The 23,889-nt window shown below is 57.1% G+C and overlaps 3 protein-coding genes across 3 annotated transcripts; 2 read left to right on the top strand and 1 right to left on the bottom strand.

Moving 5' to 3' along the window:
* Positions 1-392: 392 nt before the first annotated feature.
* BESB_032580 (uncharacterized protein) lies at positions 393-1,435 on the bottom strand (the record flags this gene model as incomplete). Its single annotated transcript, XM_029361850.1, has 2 exons — positions 393-568; positions 907-1,435. The coding sequence occupies 2 exons, from the start codon at positions 1,433-1,435 to the stop codon at positions 393-395; spliced, it is 705 nt and encodes a 234-aa protein (XP_029215070.1).
* A 3,037-nt stretch (positions 1,436-4,472) lies between these two features.
* BESB_032570 (peptidase family M3 protein) lies at positions 4,473-12,267 on the top strand (the record flags this gene model as incomplete). Its single annotated transcript, XM_029361849.1, has 13 exons — positions 4,473-5,215; positions 5,681-5,774; positions 5,903-6,133; positions 6,475-6,559; positions 7,106-7,304; positions 7,589-7,658; positions 7,923-8,014; positions 8,390-8,456; positions 8,719-8,873; positions 9,412-9,518; positions 10,033-10,497; positions 10,960-11,533; positions 12,006-12,267. The coding sequence occupies 13 exons, from the start codon at positions 4,473-4,475 to the stop codon at positions 12,265-12,267; spliced, it is 3,144 nt and encodes a 1,047-aa protein (XP_029215069.1).
* Positions 12,268-18,428: 6,161 nt separating this feature from the next.
* On the top strand, positions 18,429-20,715 carry BESB_032560 (uncharacterized protein; the record flags this gene model as incomplete). Its single annotated transcript, XM_029361848.1, has 3 exons — positions 18,429-19,000; positions 19,313-19,438; positions 20,061-20,715. 3 exons carry the CDS (start codon positions 18,429-18,431, stop codon positions 20,713-20,715), a joined length of 1,353 nt encoding a protein of 450 aa, XP_029215068.1.
* Positions 20,716-23,889: the final 3,174 nt, after the last annotated feature.

Raw genomic sequence — 23,889 nt, 5'->3', positions numbered from 1 at the left:
TGCCGTTTACTCTGTCGCGAGAGTTCTCCGCCCCTTCCCCACTTTTCTCACGAAATCTGTCGGCCTTGCCGCTTCCCCACTTTTCTCACGAAATCTGTCGGCCTTGCCGCTTCCCCACTTTTCTCACGAAATCTGTCGGCCTTGCCGCTTCCCTGTCTGAGGCTGCTGCTGGCTCACACACACTCCACACTCTGCCCTCTTGCTCCTTCGCCCTTCGCTTCTTCTCTTACTTCATTCGCAATCACCTTCGCGGAGCGCACATGCCGCGTGCGCCTGCCTCGTCAGGGGGCTGTCGCTCTGCAGCTGAAACCTCCTCCCCCGACGCAGGCTCTAGTTCGTTGTTTGCCGTCACGGTTGACAGGCTTGTTTTGCGCGCGCGCGTCGCGTGTCGCTCAGTCGAAGTGCGCCAGCGCGACAAAAACCTGCGGCGCGTCGCTCATTTTCCACGGGCGGACAAGGGCGAAGGCGACAGCGACGTCGCCGGCCTCTTCGGGTTGGATTTCGCTCACGAACGCGTGCGTCGAGCCTGTCGCTCGCGTCGAGTCGCTCCCGAGGCCGAGCATGGAAACTGCAGACAACACATGCAGAGCAAGCAGCAGCTAACGACTGGAAAAAGCGATGATCCGCGAACAAACACAAACAACATACAGTCATCCTGTGTGACATCCCCCACTGCTTCGCCTTCGCTTCGCCGGCGTCGGTTCGCCCTCGCGCTCGGAAGTTGACTTTCGGTGGGCCATGCTGCCGCCCTCGCCTCGCATGCTGCGGCGGGACGCCGAGGGTCTCGGGTATGAATGCAAAGCTCGCCTCTCGCCCACTTATGTCTCCGAGCTTCCTTTTCGTCGTCCGCTTCCACCAGCTCGCGCGGGCTGTTCGCTCGGCGCGTCTCTGCCTGCGTTGGCTTACGGGGCCTTTTCTCTGGATGCGAGACGACAACGCCGTGCTGATTCAGAGGCTCGGCGAAGACTTTGAGAAACAGAACGTCTTCGCTGTCCTCCGCGCCTTTCTCCTCGTGCTGCTGCGGCTGGTCCGTCGCGTTGCCTTTTTTAGCGTCCGCTGCGCTTGGCGCCGTTTCAGGATCCTCGCCTCGCGTCTTCCCCAGTTTTAGCTGGATTTCTTTGAGGAAGTTTACAGGCAAATCCAGCCCCCGGTAGACTTCGAGCAGCACAAGCGTGTAGCCAGTGCCTGCATGCGTAGGGATCACCACCTGCATTGGTTTCTCCTGGCCTCGGCGTCCGCGTGCGTAGGCGAAGTGAACCCGCACTGGCTGGGCGCGGGCACCGCCCTTCGCGTCCTCGTGAGACTTCAAGGAATCCACAGGAAAAACAATCCTGGAGGACTCTCCGCAGGTCTCTGCGTCGCGCGAAGCGGCAGACAGTCGCGCCGAAGTCCCCTCATCGCCAGCACCCTGAGCGAACGACTGGAAACACAGCATAAACGCAACAAAGATTCTTGATGCGACACCTGCCGTGCCAACATGCAGACTTCACACAACAGCATAAATATACAGACATCCACATACATACATATATACACAGGTATATAGGCATATATATATGTTTGCACACACCGCGGCGAACATATATATGTATATATATATATATATATATATATATATATATATATATATATATATGTGTAGGCAGACAGTAAGCAAACGCGTTCAAGGCGTTTCGAATGTGAGGCGCGAGAACGCACGCGAGAACTGCTGTTCAAGCGGCCGGCTCTGATCTAAAAACCTAGTTCTCTGCGCCACTCCACAACCGTTCGTTCTATATCACCTAGGCAAAGGCTTTCTCACGAATGCCTCAATGCCACGCATTTCGGCAGACACGGTTCTGAAGCACTGAATACGGTACGAGGGACGCCTGCGCCAAGTGCTAGCCTTGGTGGAAACATGACACTCTCGCGAACTGACAACGGAGAGACGAACAACGGCTTTGACAGGCAACAGGCTACTCCACACATGCGAGAAAAGAAGCGAAACTATGCAGAGGCTGTTAGACGTTGTGGGGACTCCAATAAAAATCCATCACCTCCGATCCACCGCCAGCCTCAGGCGTCATCTAGCAGTGGCATAGAACAGGCAAACCCCAGCGTCCACCTCAGCTGGACAGTGAAGCAGATCGAATTGCTAGCGTGCATATCAATAGGCATGCCAGCAGATAAAGATGCATATAGCAAACGAAGAGGAGAATAGGCGTGTGCAATGGGTAGGCTCTTTGCAGCCGGCTGCCGCACCAGTGCGAGTCTACGGGGCTACGTCGTTTGTCTTTCTCTGCCTCAGTCGCTCACAATGCAGAGAAGGCAGCCAACGCTGAGCGCCAAGAAGAGGCCTTGCGGGCGCCTCCGAGCGTTCTGCCCCGCTTGGCTTGCGGAAAACCCCACGCCGCCTCGGGTTTGCGGCATGGTATCGAGAGTTTTGTTTCCCCGATCCTGCGAGCCGCAGCACGGTTCTTCACGCGCGCAGAAATTTCCAGGGAAGAGAACCGGAAACAAGCTTTCCAGCGAGGCGAGGGAAACGTTTTTACCGGCCGTTCAGCGGGGATGACACGAGAAACACGCGGAACGCCGTGAAAGAATGACACGAGGGAAGACTATTGACCTTTTCCTGGCTCCAGCGCCCGCGTCAGAGCGAATCGGAACGCGATAATCCGCTTGAAGACAAACACACCGAGGAGCGCTTGACACTCACGAACGCGACGCAAAAACAGGTTTTTTGTTGTGGCGAGCAACTTGCCTGCACGCGAACTGACTTTCCGCAGGAGGGTTGAGTGTCTGTGAGACAGCGGGTGCAGCCGGTAGGCTTACCAGAGAATGCACGCGAGAACGTCGTACGAACAGAAATGCCTTAACAGTGACCAATAAGCACTTTCTTCCCCGGGGTTGCGTCTGCAGAAGCACGCAATAAACGCACGGGAATCGAATCAGAGACGCGCGGTAAAGAAACACGCGCAGCGATTTGTGCCAGCGGCGGGCGCTGCTGCTACTTCAGAATAGCAACAGTCAAACAATAACTACAGGCTCATCGAGCGAGCGGCGGAAAACACCGCTTCAATGCAGAGAAAGTGTGTACTTTAAGAAAAACTCAATGGGAGGTCGAGTGCTAACCTACTCAAGCTTGACAAACGTTTAAGCGGCGAGGAGGGCGGACCCTCCAAGCCTGCGTTACAGGACGCTAACAGTTGTGTGCTTGTTTCAATCCTAGTGTTTAGTGCATTCTTTGGGAAAGTCCACAACTCTTTTTATAAGTGGTAGGGACGGGTCCTACAGTACTTCAGGAGCCCTGCAGCGTGTAGGATTGGCTGCAGAGGATAGGTTTTAGAAGACTGCCGCGCTGGGAAGGCCACATTGGAGCCAAGAGGTCTACGTATGTGTCTGCGCTTTTCTCTTTAAAAAACAGAGAGGGCTTTCCATTACACACGGTCCTACGACAAGCGGCGAGGCAGGGTAATCCTGTGGAGGAGAGCCCGAGAGAGAGCGCCACGAAACGCCCAGCTGAGCAGCAGGAACTGTTGATGTGCGAATGGAGTCTGCGAGCACCTGCATTTGTCGGTGCGTCCCCGTAGATGAATCGGTTAAACTGGCTGGCTGGGGCAGCGTCTTGGCTGTTTCGTGAAAGAATCGCCGCGCTGGAATGAGCAAAATCACGGGCAAGCGCGAGACAGAAGCGGGAGTCGCGTATCGAGAGGAAGCGCAACCGTTATGTCTCCAGCTGTTCCGTGCATCTAGCAGCACATGCAAGAAGCTTGTGAAAATAGAACACACGGCTTGCGGTCGGACAGCCGTTTCGAGAGGTACATTCTCCTAGTTCTGTCTTCGCTGCTTTCGCTTTTTACACTCTTTCCACACCCGTGGAGGAGGTGTGTGTACAGGGCAACTTCCCGGAGTGGGGCGTGCTGCGTCTCGATCTGGACCTTGTCAGTTCTGTTGCCGTTGAATGCTGCTCGACTTCACTCCGTCGTCTGTCCGTTTTTGTTTCTCCTTGCCACTTCCTCCAAGGTCTCCAGGAAGGTGAAGTAGCTCTGCTTCTACCCCTTCTTCGGCTTCTTCAGCTAGTTATCCCGCCTGGGGGGTGCCCAGGCGGCGCGGTACATTGCAAGTACGGGGCTGGAGTGAGAATCCCCGCGACATGCGTTTCCGCTGCTCAATGAACGCACACTGCCTGCCCTGCCTGTCTTCCTCTACAGTTTGCCGTCTCATCTCTCTTTAGATCCGGTACCCCCACCTGAGTCTGCGGCCGCCTCTATAATGCTTTTGGCTTTGCACGTGCCTTCGGGACTGCGCTGTGTCGGCCTTGAAGCTCTCAGCCCACCCGACGGCTCCTGCCAAACACTCCTTACGGGCGAGGTATCATTGCGACAGATGAATCACCGCTTTGCCTGCAGCTGACCCTTATACAAGACAACTCCACCGCGTGGCTCTCGTCGGTCTTGCGTTAGCCTTGAGTGTTTTCTTCCTGGATTAACACCATGCACGCTTCGGGGAGATACATCTTGAGCAGGCGACGCCGGCACCGCTCCGGATGCCTCGTCTCCGTGGTTCATCACGTCCCTTCTCACTCTGCTCGCAGCTCGAATTCTTGCGTTTCCACGCCATCGCTACCACAGTCTTGCACTCACGTTCTGCTTCAGTCCCCGTCTAGGCTTTCCTCTCTTTTCCTCCTGCCTTCTCACCTGCATTCGCCTTCATCCTCTAGGTTCGCCACTCCCGTGGGCGAGCGCCTGTTTATCTCGTTGCGCCGCCGGTCTTCCGCCACTATTTCCTGGCCGTATCCAAACTCTTCCCTCTCCTTTTGCTCTCTCTCTTCCGCGAGACATGGTGTTTTTTCATTCCTTTCTTCTTTGACACCCAAGGCGAAGCGCGCCTCAGGCTTGGGCAGCGGCGAGGGAGAGGGCCCCGGCATCCTGGCGCTCCCCGGTGTACATACACCTGAGGAACTTGTTCGCCTTGGCCAGCGGGCGGTTGCCGACTGCGAGGCACTTCTCGCCACAGGGGCGACTCCGACTTCCGCTGAAGCGGAGGCGACCACAGAGCAGAATTCTGCATCCTCACTCGAATCCGCTTCTTTGTCTGTCTCGAAAGAAGCGCCTCCTTCTGACTCCGCAGACGGCGCTTTGGCAGGCTCGTGGGAAGACGCTCGCCGCGCAGTCCAGGCACTCGACGCCGTCAGCAACACCCTCTGCAAGGTAGCAGACGGGGCCGAGCTCCTCCGGTGAGCTGAGTGCATAAGAGCGACGGCAGCCCTCTGTACTTTTTTCGTCAGACCCAGAACCACCACAGCATCGACAGAGACGAACATATTCTGAAACCGTTCATTAATGGTGATTTCTGTCGGGAAGATTGTTTTCGGAAAATTGACGACGTTACGTGCCTCCTCAGGTACTGGCATATGCAATGTCAAGGAGGAGTTCCCTGCAAACGCCCGGAGGGGCTGTCGCTGCCACAAGGCTTTTTTATTTGCCTTCTAATTCTTTCTTTGTCCTTCTTTTCTTGGACGTGCGTGGGCGTCTCCATCTCGATTCGTAGCAGCTCATCGCATCAGAGAAGCTTCGTTCACCGACTAGCCCAGCCCGGTGGCGGCTCGCCACACGACTAGTCTCCAGGCTGCGCAGTCTGGCTCTCGCGCTCGCACGCGCTCATGGAAAATGCAAATTTTCCTTTTTTTGCGCCGCACCAGACAAGTGCATCCGGACGCCAAGTGGAAGCAGGCTGGCGCGCAGGTCGTGGGCGACGTGCAAGAGTTCATGAGCCGCGTTAATGTGAACAACAAGGTGAGAGCCGCGTTCCTCACCTCGCTGCCGCCCGCGCCCCGCAGAGATGCAGCGACGCTCCTCAAGGCGCTGGCCTTGCGCGCCTCGCGAGTCGTTAGGTGTGCCGCCTCCCTCCGCCGCGCCTGCAGGTATACGAGCGGCTCCAGCGCCTCGCGGAGGAGCTGGGCCCGGATCTCGCGCAACCCGCCGCCAGCGAGGCGCGCCCGCAGGCCGGTGGTGAGGGTGCGATGCCGTCGACGGCGGCTTGCGCAGTGGAGACCGTGGCGGGCGCGCGGCTGACGCAGGAAGAGGCCGTCGTCTTCCGCAGCATGCGCGAGGCGATGGAGCAGCAGGGCGTCTTTCTCGAGCGTGACGCGAAGGTGAGAGCGAGCCCGATTGGCGAGGAAAAAAACTTTCGCCTCTCTCCATAGCGAGCGCCGTCTCGCTTCGTGGGGGGACGGCGTCGCTTCGCGCGGTCACGGGGCTCCAACGCGAGCTAGCGGCCGTGCAAAACACCCCGATGTGCGTGTGCGTGCATGCGCTTGTGTGGATTCGTGTGTACTTGCATGGGCATGCGCAGCGGCCTTCATGCTCATCCATTCCGAGAGGCTTTGGTCGGCGCGCTAGATAGGACTACCAAGGCTTATCTGCGTCTGCACCAGCAGCCGCACACGCCTCCAGAGCTTGTTCCTCCTTGCCTGTCCATCTGTTTTTTTGCAAGGATCGTTACCTTAGCCTCATGGCTGAGGAAGCGGCCCTGGCAGCAGAGATCGCGCAGCACCAGGAGGAGCCTCAGCACCGAGAAGGTGAGGGCTCGCAGCTTTTTCAAAAAGACGTCCTGCCGTTCAGCTGTGGCCTGCGCAGGTGGCAGCCTCTCTCCGCACGTACCTCGGTTTCTGGCGTTTGCTTTTTTCGCCAGAGACGCGTGTCTGTGTTAGAGATTCCTGGTGTCTGCGAGACGGGAGCGTGCCGGCTCGGTCTGTCGCGCTCCATCTCATCTGCCGTGCGGTTGTTGGAGCTCTCCTTGTGGCCTTCACTGGCTGTATACACAGTTCGTGAGGGGGTAGGGCGGGCTGCTGAGTTGTGGACGCGTGCTCTGTGGCTGGCTATGCGGATAAAGACTTCTTTTCTAGCCTCCTCGCTGGCGTTCCGTGAGGTGCTGGGTTTCGGGCTTCGCAAAGACGCTCCTCCGCCTCCACCCCCCCTCCCTTCTCCCCTTCTCCTCTGCTTCTCCGCTGTGGGCGTCGCGCGCTCTCGATTCGTTCTTCGCCTGCGCTCCATCGCGCCTTGGCGTGCGTTGCTGCCGGTGTCTTACCCCTTCTTCACTGCGGTGTCTTCTTCTTTGCGCTCAGGCCTCTGGCTGCCTGTGCGGGCGCTGCTCGCGTCGGGCCTCCGCGCAGAGCTGCTTGAGCACTCCCAGCACAGCGAGCGGGACCGCGACTCTCTTTTTTCTCCTTTCCGGCAGCGCGGCGGGTTCAGGCGAGGAGGGCGCGACGGCGAGTTGCACGTGACCGTCGTCGCTGAGAGCGAACTGGCGCACGCCGTCCTCAGGTACCTAAAGGCTACGGCGCGTGGAGGCCTCATGGAGCCAAAAGGGGAAGATCTGCAGCGAGGAGGCGGGGGGACGAAAACGGAACGAAGAGGGGCCCAGAAAGAAATGGCAGCCTACCGGAAGAGGAAGCGGCAGCGAATCTGGGCTGCGGGAGGAGAGACGGCGAATCCGTCTGTGAAGCTGATCAGGTCTGCGCTCGTCCATGCGGCTCGCCTGCTCAGGGGGCACGGCTAGTTGAATTATGATGCGCAGTCCGCCGCGGTTTTTGTGTTTGGCCTCTCAGAGAGTCGCGTGACCCCGCTCTGCGCCGGGATGTCTACACGCTACAAAAGAAACGCAATCGCAACGACCAAGTGAGACGAAACGCGGCGAGGGACTCTTGTTTAGAGGGCGTGTAGGTGTGCGGCTGCACTGCGCCTCCCGCTGCCGGTCCAGCCTTCCGTCCACGCCGCACAGATCCCTGCAGGCGACGTCGTATCGATACGTGTGTAGATTTGCCTGCTCTCGGGCGTGGGGGTGCGTGGCGGGTCGTGCTAGTGTGTTTTTGTGGGGGAGTTGCAGGAGTAAATTTCTTTTCAAATCCTTCCGCGACTCCCTCTTGTCGCTGGGCTCGTCAGATGATTGAAGCACATCTTTTTCGCTTGCTAGGCCTTCGGCAGGAGCTCGCAAAGCTGCGAGGTTACGAATCCTGGGCAGCCTACGCGCAGAGGTGAGACTTCCCGCAGGCGTCTACGCCAGCCAGTGTAGGGCCAGAGCTCCAGAGTGCATGCGCACAGACCCTCCTACAGCTTTCGCCTGATTTACTTTTTTTTCTACGCCTTTGTCTGGCTCCCCAGGTGGGAGGAAATTAGCGAGGGGGGGATAGGTGGATGTTTTGAGAGCGCTGGTGTAATCGCCGAAGTTGCGCTTGCCGGAGAGAGACCAGAGCTCCGGCCGGAGGTTTCAGAGTCTGCGAACACGCATGAAGTCTCTCGGGGGGTTTTCGGCTCCCTACTTTGCGTCTCTCGGCGTTTCTGTACACCGCCCTGTCCTTTGTTTCCGCCCCTCTGGGTTCCCCCGCGGTTCTTGTCTCTGCCGCCTTCAGGGACGGCATTCTGCGGACCCCGAAGAACGTCGACGCCTTTCTCTCCCGGCTGCTTCACGCACTCCAGGTTAGGGGTCGCGGGCGCAGGATTTTGCAATCAAACAAAAAGCGTCGCTTCGTTGGGCGACATGCATGCGCCTGCAGGCATTTCCCTCGTGTCAGCGCACGCCCGTCTGCGCCCACTACACATACACGCACCTCTGCTGCAACAGCAGCTGTTTGAGTTGCGTCTTTAGAGGCTGAAGATCCGTTCTCACTCCTCTACTGTCTGTCTGCTACGCTGCGACTCTGCGTGCTTTCTGTCGCTCGTCTTTTTTTCTCTCTCTCAGCCGGGCGTAGAGACTGAACTGCGGACGCTGTCCTCCTTCGGGGCTGCGACGGGGCTGCTTCAGCACACTCCAGCAAGCGGAAACCGCGCAGGTCTTGAGGCCTGGGATATTCCCTTCTTGATGCATGCGTACAACGCCCAGGCCACCGACAGGAGGTATGCGAGTCTGATCGGTATCACGCAATTTGGAGTGACTACCTCTGAGATAAGACTCTTCGTCAGCTTTTTTTGGGGAATCTGCACTATGCGTTGGACTACTGGTTTAGATACCCGAAGGCCGATTTTGACCGAATTCAAGTTTTCTTGGGTTTTTGCTTGACCGTGTTAAGTGCATTCGCAGAGCATAGTTAAGGTGATAACTGTAGTAGATATAGGACCAGTTAAGCAACACGTATTAATATAACAAAGATAATACAGGCAATCTAAACGAAAGGGGGAGGGGGGGAGAGAAGGAGATGAATGGCGGCACTACGTCGCTTTGCGAGGCTGGAACGACGGGGCTTCTGCTTCAACCTCTGATACACTTTCGCACGTTGGGCTCTCCGTCTTTGCCAAGGCACGCGAGGGCTGTTGTGTGTAGCCGTCGCGGGTTTCTTTTGCGTCTGCGCTGCGCCGTGTGCGACCCCGGCGTACCCCCTGCGGCGCCTCAGTTGCAGACTCTCGCGCGAGTTTTCTTTCCCGCGTGTGAGTTCAGCCCCGGCGCGCGAGTGTCGTTGCCCGTCGCGGAGCTCTTGGCGGGCATGCAGGCGTTGGTCGCGCGTCTCCTCGGCCTGAGCTTTGTCCGCACGCCGCCCGCGAAAGGTGAGAAAGCTGAAAACCAAACACTGCGCGCCGATGTCCAGACGCCGAGACGAGGCCAGGCGCCGGCGAGGGCTGGGTGGAGCGCCCGAGGCGTGCAGCCAGCTTCAGACCAAGAGAAGGCACTCCGGAAGGCGAGGGCGGAGTGAAGGCGGCAAAGCAGACGCCGGCTCAGGCCCGCCCGCAGGGCGCCAGGAGAGTCGTGAGGAGAGGAGCAGCCTGTTGTCGCGATGGCTTCTCCTGAGCTCGTCGAGAGAGCTGCAAAATATGGAGCCCAATCAGGGACGGCAGTGCCTGAACAGCTTCTCGGATGGAGGCGTCCCAGCGCCACGTTTAGAATGAGAGGGTCGGCGCATGCGCGGCCTTCCTGCGTAGGGCCATCCTGCATAGACGTTTGTGAACACCGGATCGCCACCCGAGCTTCCAGGTCTCCATTCGTGTACGCGACTCGCTTTCAGCCGTGCCAGTGTCACTGCCGCTTTGGCGCGCTGTCCTTCTCCCCCTGCTGCTGCCTCAGGAGAGACTTGGCACTGGAGCGTGCTACGCTTCGAGCTCCACGAAGATCCCGCGGCGCGCGCCGCCCGGATCTTCTCCCTCTCGTCTCCGGAGTCCTCGGCGTCGCCAGGCGCCCCTGCGACTTCTGGCCGTACGCCTGCTGCGCCGTCTGCGGACTTTGCGCGCTCGCCGGCGTCTCTGCGCGGCGTGCTTTACCTAGATCTCTTTGCGCGCCCCAATAAGACGCGACTGCTGGCGCAGTTCACCGTCCGCGGCTCGAAGCGACTCTCCTACGCGCATGCGCAGGGCTGGAGACTCGGCGGCCCGCTGTGGACGTCTTCAGTGCAGGAGCTGCCCCCGCCGCCCCCAGCAGAGGCCGACGCGCATGTGGCGCGCTGGGCGGGCCCCGAACTGCGGCAGCTGCCGTGCACAGCGCTCGTCTGCAGCTTCGCCCCGCCGGCCGGCCTCGACATGAGTCAGCGCGAAGGTACGCAGAGAGGGAGGGAGATGTGGAGAAAGCCGCCGCAGGGACAGCACGATCGTTGAGAGCGAGACAGCGAAGAGTTGGAGGGGGGGAAGGGGGGATAGACGACGGCAGGGCATGCGACTGGCTAGACGAGGAGGTCAACGGGGTTCGCAGCCAGGGGCCCGGACCTGGCCTCCCTCCGGACGGTATGTGAGGGCGCATGCGAGCGTCGACGGATTGAGCGCCTTGCTACCTCGCTGTCGACGCATCGCTCCATCTACGCACACATCTGCCGACATACGCAAATCCATCCATCTATGTTTTTTTATGACGACTTATCTGTGGGCAGTGCCTGTTGAAGATATGGCTGCGCATCGGCCAGACAAGAGTGAAGGAAGGGGTGCGACGCCTGGGTTTAGGGTTTAGGGCTTCGTTGCTTGAGGCCGCGGCTCGGGTGCGTGTCTCGCCTGCGACTGTTTCCAGGGCCCGACGTGGACCGACTTCTGCAGGACACACACCTCACTGCGTCGCTGAGCAGAAGTCTGCTTCATGAATTCGGCCACGTGCTGCACTCGCTCCTTTCGGAGACGGAGCTTCAGCATCTTTCTGGGACTCGCGGCGTAGTAGACTTCGCCGAGTTTCCGTCGAATCTCTTTGAGCATTTCGTTGCGCCGCTGGTCCTCGACAAGCTGCGCGCGCCAGACGCCTGCCGGCCGCGCGAGGCGGTCTGCAACTTTGCGCACCTGAGCGCGCTGCAGCTCGTCATGCATGCGCTGATGGACCAAGCCTTCTACAGCTACCATCCCGAGGCCTCAGCGCCGCCCGCCAACGCCTCCCGCTCGCCTCCGGCGCACCACGCATCCGCCGGAGACGCTCAGCTTGCTGCCCTGCACGCCTGGGTTGATCAGAGTTACGGCCGGCACGCCTGGCTGGCGGGCGCGCCTCTCGAGGGCGTCACTGCGAGACCGATCGCCGACATCCTCGGGAAGCCGCACGTGGCTCGCTTTGAGCACATCATTCACTACGGAGGCAGCTACTTTTGTTACCTCCTCTGCCGGTAAGACAGGCGCGGCCAGCGCGGGTCACACGGAGCGGGAGGACGGCTCAAACGCGTGACCGCGAAGAAGGCGACTGCGACGCCGTGCGGCGCCGTAGACCGGAGGGGGAGGCGTGGGGGAAGTAGGCGTGCGCCGGTCGATACCTGGTGCGCGCAGAAGACCGAATGCCGGGCGAGGAACGTGAAGCTGTGCTGAAGACTCGCCTGCGCTCATCTCTGCGCAGGCGAGCGTCAGCCGCCAAGCGGCTAACACATTCGGGCTCAGTTCATCGTTTTGAAAACTGGAGTTGCTGCATGCAGTGCTCAGCTGCCGGTTTTAGCGTAGGAGGCCCTCGCTTGCTCGTCTATGACCCGGTGCACGTGGCGGATGCCCCGTGCGTGGACGCCTGCACGCAGGAGCTTAGAGGGGCCTCTTGGAATCGCTTTGACCTGCTTCCCCGGGGGCAGATGCGTTTTGGCTTGCTTTCTTCAGAGTCATGTCGAGCTTCGCGTGGCAACAAGCGCTGGCGAAAGATCCGTTCAACCGGGAGGCAGGCAAGCGCCTGCATGAGGTGCTGAGTCGAGGGTCGGTCGACTGCTCGCTCCAGCCGATTTTGGATCTCGCAGGGCCGGGCGCCCTTTCCGCAGCGCAGAGGCAACACCTCCTGCAGAATCCGCACCTGCTTCCAGTCGAGCCGTTCCTCCAAGAGCTGCAGGCTGAAGAGGCCCTCGCGTCGGGGCTTCCCTTTCCTTGACTCATCTGAGAGGGAGATCGAGGCCGGTGGAGCACGCCGAAGGAGCAGAGAAGGCGACGACAGGGTGGCGGCCGCGGGAGAAGGCAAGCGCGTGCGTTTTCTCGCACGCGAAGGAGGCACCGGTTGCCTAGAGAGACTGCGGGTGTCTGCTCCCTGAGACGAAAATGCAAAGAGCTCAGCGCTCCACTCTGGGCAGCAGCTGCAGCGTGAGACGCGCGGGGGCAGCATGCCTTGGGAGGCCGCGCAGAGATAGCTGCGAGCTGGCTCGCCTCCATCGTCTCTCACTTTATTCGATGCTGTGCGACTTGCGCCACCAGAGCAGCGCGTACACATTTGTCGGGTCTCCCAGATGATTTTATTCGATCCTCGATGTAACTGTCAAACTCACGCGGGGGTGCCACAGCCGACGACGTTCAAATCAGGCGCTGCGGTGCAGCTCTGTCCCGTTGTCATGGAGAACGCTTGGCTGACGACTCAGGGGCATGCCGCAGCACGTCGTCTGCTGTGACCCCGCTTGCCGCTCACCACCGCATGCTCCAGCAGTGCTGCATGCTGCTTTCTTCACTGAAAAAAGCATACCGCCCCGAGGAAGCCCGCGCAGGTGTCCGCTTTTTCATATGGCGGGGTCGGACACCGTGCCGCCAGTGACGTTGGAAAAAGTGGCCCTTTCATCTGGGCTTCTCAACCTAGATACATGCTCATAACTACAGGAGGAAATATCCTACGCGTATGCACACAGATCGCGCCACCGCACTGGAGCGTGTCAATAATGACATGCACTAAGGACCGATGCCCGCCCGGCCGGCCCCTATCCCCTTCATACGTGCGAATATGCGGAATGCGACTTCTTCCGCGGAATGCCGCTTCTTCCACAGGAGCCAGAAGCCTCCGTGTGCTGTGTGTGTCAGCACCGTTGTTTGCCCAGAGGCTTGCGACACCGTGAACGACTGCTCCATATACTGGATTCGGAGCGCACACTGCTGACGATCTCTTCACGCAAAACCTGTCACTCCTATGGACAGAGCATCAACCGTGTCTCGATTGGTGTGGTCCCGTAGTTGCGCTACCAGACAGTCAAGTTCTCGATGGAGTCGAGGCTAGAGAGATCTCGCCAGTCTCGGTATTCCGCTTCCCTACCGGTGGCAGCGCACCGTAATTGGATCCTTATTGCGTGCTGGTACGAAACTGCTAGTAAACTGGCTGGAACATACATATTGGGGAGTTCACGAAGACACGAGAACTGTTGCATTTTTACACACTCCCGCTTGGCACTCTCACAACGCTGGTTCCTAGCCTGTGCCCCTTCCATCGACAAGGGAACGCAGGCACAGCCCCGTATAGGCGCTCCGGGGTTCGGTGAACGACTTCTCGGGCAGCTGATCCCTCAACTGAGAAGAGACGGCAGCACAGGCTGACCATCGAAGTCTGCAGGCGATGGTGTGCGTGGCCCTACAGCAACTTCCTGCTCAGGGAGAGGCTGTCCATTGCGGGATCCCGCAGCCTCTTGGTGTATCACTAGGGACTGTGCCGAGATGTCTGGGCTGCCCCGCCTGGTTGCTGCGAAGTCGTGAGCGGAGCTCGCAACTGGGCCGGTCTTCAGGAACAACGCGCAGCAGGAGCTGGACAGACAGCCCTTGCCTGCCGATTTGCTAAGCCATGTAAGTTTCGTGCAGTGTGAGACGCGCGACACAACTGCATCGTTTTCACCCGATGAGACCCCCGAGTGTGTTTCGACTCTCTTTGTGTCAGAAGCGGTCACACCACTGGAGGACCGGTAACGCCTGTCGTTGTGTTCGTATTCGCGTGGCGGAGTGATACCACCGCGAGCAGCCTGGTGCACGCCTAACTGTGTCCGCAATCGCTTTTTTGAATGATTGTTTTTGGCTGCCCATCTCGCTGGACTGTGGAAATCCTCAGCGGCAGAACAGTATCATATCGAGTAACGTCCCGATTTCATTCATGATGTAATGCGTGACGTGATTCCGTTTCCAATTCACCACGTAGCCAAGTACACGCGAGAAAACCGCGGTTGCAGCAGTCGCTGCTATTGACACTCCCGGTGGCTGGTGGTCACGATTATATTGAGAGGAGAGGCGCCCACAACATAACTATAACCTGTTCAGCGGGGTCAGCTAAACGGTGTTCTGGTTTGCGAATCAACGGTTAATCACCTCTGTCTAACTTTCCCTGGGCTTTTTCCCCCTGTGTTACTGAGACCCTCATTTATCGCCGCTCCGTCGTCTGTTCTCTGTGCGACTGTTGTTCCGATGGATCGTGGACAGCTGCAGCAAAACATACCAGACTTAGACGGGGTCCCTTCGCCCGCGTCGTCAAGTCTAGGTGGCGTAGACGGAAAACCGGGGTTGGGCACAGGTGAAGTGGATGGTGTCCTTTGTACGGGCTGGGTAGGTGGGACCTTGTTCATCTTGTTCATACTAGTCCTCATGGGTGTATGGCTGCGTAGATCCAGGACAGCGACAGAAGGTGTCGCAGAAGTGCTAACGGACAAAACAAACTAGACGCGCTCGTACAAGAGAAAGCCGTGGTTCTCATAAAGTAGCGGCGAGCGGTGGTACGCACCGACTTACTGTTGTCGTTGCGCAGCCCATAAAGCAGACTCTGATAATGCCCGTAGCGGGAGGTAGCGCTGACGTGATTCAGGGTTGTGCGGTATGCCGGCCCTGAGAGTGAGAGTGGGTGCTTAACAGAAATGTAGGTATGGGCAAAAGGGGAAGGATTGTTGCTTCATGGATGCACGTATCGATTCGTATACGCTCCGCAGTCGCAGCGCGACTGCGGAGCGTTCCTGTGGTTGCTCTGTCATGATCCGTATTCGGAACTGCGTTGATGCCTGAGAGGCACCACACTGGGAAGGCGTGACTACATTCTCCCTGTGTCCGCACAAAGTCGTGCGGGGTTAGCGCCGTCATGGTGAATCTCGACAGGCTGAATGGCTGGGCGGCAGCTGTAGGTATCTTCCGCTGGCTGGTGTGAAATGGGGACAGACACGGCTGGCTCGGACCACCCAGCCGAAGAACGTGGAGTGTCGTACATGAAAAATATTGTATGCCACATGCAGGCGGGCGTCCATGCTGTACCGCGAGTTAGAGCAGACGATGCATCGCGGTGCCGGTGACGAGCGAATGCTAGGAAATACAGTACGTTTGCTCCTGTGTGAACCGATGAGACAAATTCGAAACGAGCCACCTGTTTCCGTGCGCGGTGACACGGGGTGGACTGCTGAAGGAGAGACGCCATAACTTTCCTGTGAAAGACGTAACTCTTGAGGAGCCTCTCATCGCCATCTTGCACAGGGTAAAACTGTGCTGCTCTTGACCATCACGCAGACCGGTCCTTCCAAGATATCTGTGGAAACTAACAAAGCACTAGCAGCGCATTGACACCCTTGTAAGCCAGACGATTCGTTCCCCCACAAGGAGCCGCACTCTATTTTCTACTACTGAGGCGGAACAGATGCCTAGAGAGGTCCTGTATTTGATTCTTAAGAGCTGTTCCGCAGCAATGAGACCTATGTGTGGAAGTCCGCACCGTCAGCGTAGGTCCCTTCCTGTGTGTTTTCCTTATGCTCCGCGTGCGAAGCTTTGGCGACGTCTGAAAGCTGAAGAAGCACGAACTATTGCTTCTGAACCTCTGGAGACTGCCAGATAGCCTTGCCTCGTTCAGCGCCTCAATAATATGGCCCAACTCGTTCTCAGTTTCCCCCTTCTGTTGCGCAGGCGGTCGGACACGGTCAGTCTGCCTGAACTGTCACACCACCGTTGTGCATACACAAGAAGTCGATTCGTAGCTAGCATTACCACAGGGGCCCTCAAGGGCATAACAGCGGAAGCGCCTTCTTTCTTTGGGACTCCCGCAAACCGCTATTTGGGAGACTGGGTATGACTTGGCAAAAGTTAGCATGCATATCATTTGCAGCTTACAGGTGCCTCAGGACCAGGTAGGAAAGAGCCAGAACCATACGAAAGAGCTCTAGGACCCGGTTTGAGCGTGTTCATGTATTGCTTCTCAACATTATACACCTGCGGAACCGATATCAACAAAGTCGAGGCCAGGGACTGCATGTATATGGGCAGCAAACCTGCTTCCTGATTTCTTGTCTCAAGTCGCCGATGATGCTCTGTAGATCGCGCCTGGAAATCTTCATGTGCTTGCTGGGCATCAATTTCACAGCTGACGGATGTCAACGTAGTGAGATCGGCATTATATGCTCAGCGACGGCACGGCAGTTACCAACTTGGGGAGGCGCAGGTAGACCAGTTTGTCTTGTCTGAGCAAATGTGCCACCAAGCAGTCCACCTGCGAGACCACCGATGAGCCCTCCCGCCATCCCGCCTGTTGCAAGTCCCTGAGCCGCTCCGGTTAGTGCGCCCGCAACGTTAGCGATGAACTCGCTATGCTCCTGTCCCTCTTCGGCACACGCAGGGCGACACGAAAAAGTCAAGGCGCAGAGCGCCCAGGTCGCCATAATCTTCCACATAGTTTCTCGTGTGGGTTAATACTTTGTGTGTGACACTGGTGGCACAGCAGACGTGAGGCCAGTGTTTTCTCCCCCGACAGGTGTACTGGAGTGTTACTTTTCACACACGGTGTACAGACACGCAAGTTTACTTCGCCAGCCGGAAATGAAGATGCCAGTACAAAAGCTCTTTCGCTACTGTAGCCGGCCCAGAACGCACAGATGAAAGTTGTAGGTAGTAACAGACGGGCAAGGTAACGCTACCTCATCTCACGTTACCTCAGTCTCACGCTACCTCAGTCTAACGCTACGTCACCGACAAGAGTACCATCACTACCGCAAATCCAGGGAATGCATAAGCCTGCATCTTAACGATACAGCGTAACTGTACGATTTGGAGCACTACGCAAGTGCAGCATCAATAAGATCGGCTATCATTTCTGGGAGGGAGCACTAGTACAGAAGTCCTCCCTGACACCGGCGCAAGCGTGCGTGCAGTTTCCGGTTGCTGCTACGCAACACGTAAAGCTGTAGCAGCATCGACGCCGTGATTGCCATACATGGCGAAGGCGCCGGGTCGTCTGTGTGCTGCCACGCGTTGCTTGACTCACTAAACGTGGCCTCCGAGAGTAGCACCCTGCCAGCGACATGTGACGATCCAGCGTCATGTCTTCTCGGCGCTGGCATGTCACTTCAAGCCGACGCCAGATTACTGGATTGTTATTTTCTTCTTAAGTACTTAACGATGTGTCGCATTCTTTTGCAGCTTTTACTCACCAGGATATGACTTTTAAGCTGGCCAGCGGCCAGGAACCTCACTTCTCTGAATTCCTGCTCGGTGTCGCAGACCCGCGAGAGACGGCACACCACGAGCAGCGGCTGGACAGGGCGGCAATCGAGAAAGCAGCTGCGCAAGTGCGTACCTTCCGCTACGCTGCTGGTTAGTGATACCGCCACTATCATGGCATGATGCGGTTTTGTAGTTGTAGATTCATACTCGTTCTGTTATTTGCGTTATGTAAGCACAACGTTGGGCGATAGGGAGTGTGCACACCCTCGTTTACGCCAACTTTGCGGGGGGGGGCGCGCCGTCACGAAACCCGCCTCCCCCGGAAGGCACGTACAGGATCCGCACACCTTTGATCCACCGTACCGTTCTTTTCATCACAATTAGCATGTTCATTATGTATTCTCTGGTTTAGCGTTCATCTGTTGAAAACTAACCCTGTATCGAGGACGAGGCCGGACACACCAGTGCACGCTACTACTTGCCGCGGCCTGTGTGGTGGCCTCTTGCACAGTTGCAACGTCACGGGCCTCTGAAAACAACGGATGCACATATGCTATGGAGATTCCAACGCCCACACCATCCCCGTCCACAGGGGCGGTCCATGGTCACAGAAATGGGACGGTCAAAGAAGAGCCACTAGAGGTTCGTCTACCTAGCAACGAACGGAGTTGCGACCTTTCCCAGCATCAAGATGTAGATGCTTTGTTGTATATCGATTTGTCGCTGTCGTCATCTCGAGCCCTCATCTCGAGACTCGCTCCCTTGATCCAACAGATTCACCGTGAATCTGGACAAAGTGCGACCGTTCCACAACGACTTCCGGCTGACGGCGTCACCCCAAATTCATCTTCCAAACCGTCCATCCGTTTGCGTGTCGGTTACCACTTATTCAACATGGTCGACGACCCCTACAGCGCCCGATTTTGCCTTGGACGCCAGGGTGGTCGTTTCTGTTCGTTCCCGCCGGATGAGCCACCGGCTCTCGCGGAGCAAGTCTCTGGTCGTGCAATCGTAGAAGAGACGTTGCTTCAGCTCTGCCTGTCTGAGTACGCGGCCGGCGCGGCCGCTGGGAACAACCCCGGTTCGTCAACGTCACCGACTGAAGGTCTACAGACCAGCGGTCTTGCAGCAGGAAACCGGCTGCTCTGGTCATACCTCGATGCCTGGTGCCGTGATTGCACTGGAGACCACTTGAGAGGCGGAGATGTGGGGCCCACTGAACCTCGCTCTACTGACGACGAAATGGACTCAGCAGGGGAATCTGGTGGCAATTCCACCAGCGGTGAAAACAGACTATTCGAGCCCTTTGATACCAACTGCAGCCTCAAGAAGTTAACGAATCTTGGCGTTCCTGTGGAGGATATGGGAAGGCAATGTGAAGCTGGCAATACCGCGGAAAACCTTCTTCAACGTCAGATCGATCTTCACTTATCCCGCGTACCCGTTTTCTTCATTAACACGAAAGAGTGAGTGTAGTTTTGGTGCTCGAATTTGGAATGGCACACGTGTTGTCCACTACATCGCGATGAAGATGGTGAATTTGTTGTTCTCGGCGCATGGTTGGTTCGTGATTCTTGCGGAACTTTCGATGCCAGAGGCGGAAAGATAATATGTGTTCAGGAGTCTCAGACAAGACTAGGAGCTTCTCCGGGGTGTCCCCAGCCTGCCGGTGTTCGCTGAGAATTCACACGTGTGGCACACTTGCGCTTCACTCGAGTTACTTTTGTCATTGTTTCGGTTCTGTATTCTGAGGACGCGTAACGGGCCTTTGACTGCAGGATGACAGGTGGAGACCTAACTGCTGAGGCGATTGTGAAGGCACTGTGCCAGGCCAGCACTGGATGCGGCGAACAAGGAGGAAGCACGGGCGGTCCGTGGTCTCCATGTAGCGACCCGGCGCTCATGTACGCGTCACCAAAAAGAGAGTGATTCTAGCGTGCTGCGATTAGGGGGCTTGCCGCTGGGGGGACAGATGGGAGCGTTGGGGAGGAAATGCAGCTCTCAGTTAGCTTACGTGACGCGTTGTCCGACCAGTCAGCTATCCGCTCGCCCAACGGCATTCTTCCCGTCGTTCAGCGGCGGACATACCGTGTCTGAGAACATCTTCATGTTAGACCTTCGACGCGAGCCAGAGAGGCTGGCGTTGGGGGGCGACGTTCTGTCCGTCACCAGCACGACGGGAACATGACCTATGGGACGCAACCCAGTGCTGCTGTCGCACGCCTAAGCTGTAGAGATTCGAAGGTGTGATGAGGTAACGCATATTCGTTGGGGTGTGCAAGTGGGTGAGACATCGATGGAGAACTCCATCGCGTTCGTGCGCAGTGAGCCGGCGTCGAGTTTGTCACGCACACGTTCCTGCGAAACGCATCTAGGACACATGAACGGTTGCATCCGCTCTCTGATTTTGCGGCCAATGAGGAGGGCGAGGGGAGGGGGGGGGGGTCGCAAGTGAGCATATAGGGAAACGTACACGTGAGACAAACAAGTACCTGCCATTCTCACTGTATGTGCATGTCTCTTCAGGAAAGCGCCAACCCTGAGTGAAGCGAAAGGTCACCGGGGACCTGGCGGCGATGGGATTGCTGTTGCAGCCCATCTCTTGAAAACGTACGGCCGGTCTCCAGGAGACCCTGCAACAGCGCATGCCGATGGGGGAGACGGAGCAGCTGTCTCTACGGATGAAGGCGGTCTCTACAGGCTGACAAATTCGGAGGCGATCCGGTATCTTCACAAATACAACAGAGAAGTAACTCACAAGGCCTCGGGAGCGACAGCAGCGGCCATCTTCGAAGGAGGGACGGGCCATCCGAGCGCCGAAGGCTCACAAGAACCTGTGATGTCGCTTGGGTCCTTCCCAGTCTCAGCCGCAAAGCATCCTCACCCAGCAGCTGGTAAGCGCGATGCAGTGGGAGAGGAATCTTCCCACGTGCCTGACCAGACGGACGGAGCGATGGGCAACTCCACGCGTGAAGAGGCCGAGCCGGCTGGGGCAGGCCAGCCCGAGGGGGGCGAGCTTTTGTGCATCGGCTGGGGAACCCTGGTATGCATTCTTCTTTTCGGATTCGTCTTCTTCAAGTATTTGTTGTCGGGGAAAAGCTCGCCCGCTGAACGGCGAACACAAGCGAAAAATCCGGTGTCACATACCCCCTCTGCTGGCGCCCGTGAAAAGACGTTGTGAAGATCTACTGCGTTCGTGCGCTCTGAAGGTATCAATGCGCATGTGCCCTAGTGGAGTCGCTTTGCTTGCGTCAGCTTTCAGAACTGGGTATTTTTGCCAGACGTGCATTCTGGTCGGGGGTGCGGACGCCTGGTTCTTGTGTTCCTGCTGTGACGGCATTCCAGTGCACACAGCATCTTTTTCAGTAGAAAAACTGAAGCGATACTCTTCCATAGCTACTAACCACGGCACGGCCCGGATTGCCCGCGTGCCGGAGGGGGCGGGAGATTTCGCAGTCGGCTAGCGGCTTCAGCACCTGTTTCGTGCTAAACAGTACACCGGATCTCTCGGGTTTGTTTCCCCGAGTGGACGAGCGGTCTTCGCACCACAGAGGAGAACACGTACGCAGCACCTGTTTCACACAGGCCGGTACGCAAATTTCACTACCGAGGAACGATGAGCACAACGTAAGCAAACTTACAGTATCATTCAGCGTGTGGTCTCTGTTCCTTTATACCTTACCAACGGAGGAAGCGTTTACATAGCTGCGGTAGCTGCTGCTCGAAAACCCACAAAACAGGCGCTTCTCTGAATATTTGCTGGTTCAAGCCGGGAACACGTGCGGCAGGGCGGCGCAGTTGGGCCGTCTCTAGAGCATCCCCACCTGTGGAGACTGCTTACTCGCCTTCCAACAGCTACCCACGCTCGCTGAAACACGTACGGCCTGTCCCCCTAAAACAACATAGGCAACGACCCCAGATGCTCTGCAGGCACACACGTACTGCGCAATTTCCGGTCATTGATGCCACCTGCAAGAATATTCCGCGAAGGCAGGAAAGCGTCAAGCTTGTGCTACAAAAATCAATTGCAAGTTGCCCGCCGAGCACCGATGTTGGCGTAAGGTGTATCAGTAAGGAGTAACCAGAACAACTGGCAGCACTAGGAAGCCAGAGAAAACGCGTACATGACCAAAACCGAAGGTCGTTTTCAGCAGAAGCGTAAGCGTGACGCGCATCGAGTTTACCCCCCTCGCTATCTGATGGTTCCATCCTCTATACAGGCCACCAGTTCGCTCCTCGCGCCGTGCAACGGCTGCTGGTCGTGCACACATTTGCGGTCGGATATGCTTACGATCCTAGCACGTACAGCCCAGCCACGTAAGAAAAGCGTAAGCTCGTGTTTCTGCCGGCCGCAAGGAGAGCGTTTTGAGGGTTGGCGTCTAAATCGCAGCAGAAGAGCTGTTCGTCTCTCAAATGCTGCTCTCTTCGCTCAACTGGCTTGGCGTTGAACAACAACGAATTCTTGAGACGCGCATACGGTTGTATAGCGGGGGCAGCTAACACACCTCGAGCCGCGAGCGCTGGCGCACCTTGTCTTCGTTACGACGGACGCAGTTGTGCCCCACGATTCGTCCGATTGCTGATTTCCCGCACACATCGTGGCAGGGGAGATGAAGCTGTGGTGACAGATTTGTCACCTTTCATGTTGAATCAGAGTGGATCCGATCGTTTTAAAACGAGTGTACGTATATGAGCAAGCCGGAGGATTTGCGGCGTCGCGACTATGAACGGTGCAAAATTGCAACATCTAAATCGATCCCCGGGGGCGCCGGTCTCCCTGGAAACACTGAACTGTTTGTGGTCCGACTGGGTGGACCGCATCCAAGTGAGCTCTGCAACGTTAAGAACTCCAGCATCCTGCCATCGCAAAACAGTCCTTCGGCACTGCAGCGATTTCCCATCCGCCTTCATTCCTCGGAGTTCTGCCCTCCACTCAGTATCTGAACACGGTTGCATCTCCAGGTGTGCGTTGTGCACAGCTTTTTGTGTGCTGCCGGCGAGCGAGCGAGGCGCAGGAAGGATTGACTGAGCAAGCTGGTCACGCGACGGTGCGCGCCTTCCGAAAACGCGGCAGGTCGGGCGCTCTAGGAGCGCGCGTGTTGTTACGTACATACTCTCGCTGTTAATGTGGTCTGGTCCATCAATTTCCGGCGTCCCTGTGTATAATTAATCAAGATGTCTACTGCTAATTCGGGAATTGAGACGGAGTTGTTCTTTTGAAGCGCTTTGCGAAAAAGCGTGTGTCGCGCCGCCCTTCCTTTACTGTATTTCTCACGTTTTTTCTGCTTGCGACAAAACGCCCGAGACTGTCACGCGTCCTCTTTTCGTCGTGTCATTCCCAGCGGATTTTTATCCCTTTCTCTCTGCAGCTGCTCTTTCGAATTACAGGTGATAGGGAGGGAGGATTGTTGTGTGACGCTTAAGAGTGTCTGACAGAGACTGTCGAGAAGGGTTGCCAGCTTTTTCTGGATTCTTATGATTCGCGTCCACACTTTTTGACGCTAGGCTCTCTTCAAAGCAAACGTACGCGAGTTGCTCTAGTTTCAGAGATACAAAAGATGCCGTAACTCTGTGGAGGCAACGGAATTGTTAGATATACGCGTCTATCCCGTCCCACTGATGTAGAGTCGCTTCTCGTCGACGCGAAATTTCTGCAACAGCTTCAGCGGGTGTGCGAGTGTCTCCCCGGCGGTGAGAGGCTTCGAAAGTTGAGATATCTGCTGTATAGTGGAGGCGAATTAATTAAGGATGCGTTGGTTTTTTCCGCAAGCTTGGAGGAGACAAAAGACGCCGCAAAACCTCTTTCCTGGTATTACCACACCTCGATTGTCTCTCGTATCCCCTCTGCCAGACAGGTTTTACCTGCGACCGCCCGAAGCGGGCGTGGCTGTTTCACTTCAACGATAAAAGATGCAGGTCCGCATTTTGTGGAATAGAACGGAAACCTTGTTCCCTTTTCTGGTGTTGCGTGCTTCTGACTGGCAGTTTCCGTATTCTCTTCTTAGGGAAAGGAGGGTCGTTGATGGATTTTATGGGCGGACCCGCTCCACATTTGTTCCAAATGGACTGCCTCGCGGACACTCGCCGAGCCGCGACTCCTTTTCCACAGGGAAAGTGGGGAAGAATGGCAAAACGCCTTTGTTTGTGGCTTCCTAGTTTCGGATTGCAGATTTCCGGGGAAATCTGGGACTAAGCCCCCTCTGTTGCACTGTGAGTTTCGAGTGACAGCGTTTCATACCAGTGTATCTGCATCGCTACAGTGCCGGAGCACGCTTGGAGGTCTGTGCTCCGGCTTCTAACACGCTGAGTTCGTTTCTCATCTTCCCTTCCGTTGGCGTGTCTGCTAGCGTGCGGA

The sequence above is a fragment of the Besnoitia besnoiti genome (assembly GCF_002563875.1).
Source record: "Besnoitia besnoiti strain Bb-Ger1 chromosome Unknown contig00018, whole genome shotgun sequence".
NCBI lineage: Eukaryota > Apicomplexa > Conoidasida > Eucoccidiorida > Sarcocystidae > Besnoitia > Besnoitia besnoiti.
This window is presented reverse-complemented; position numbering and strand designations above follow the sequence as displayed.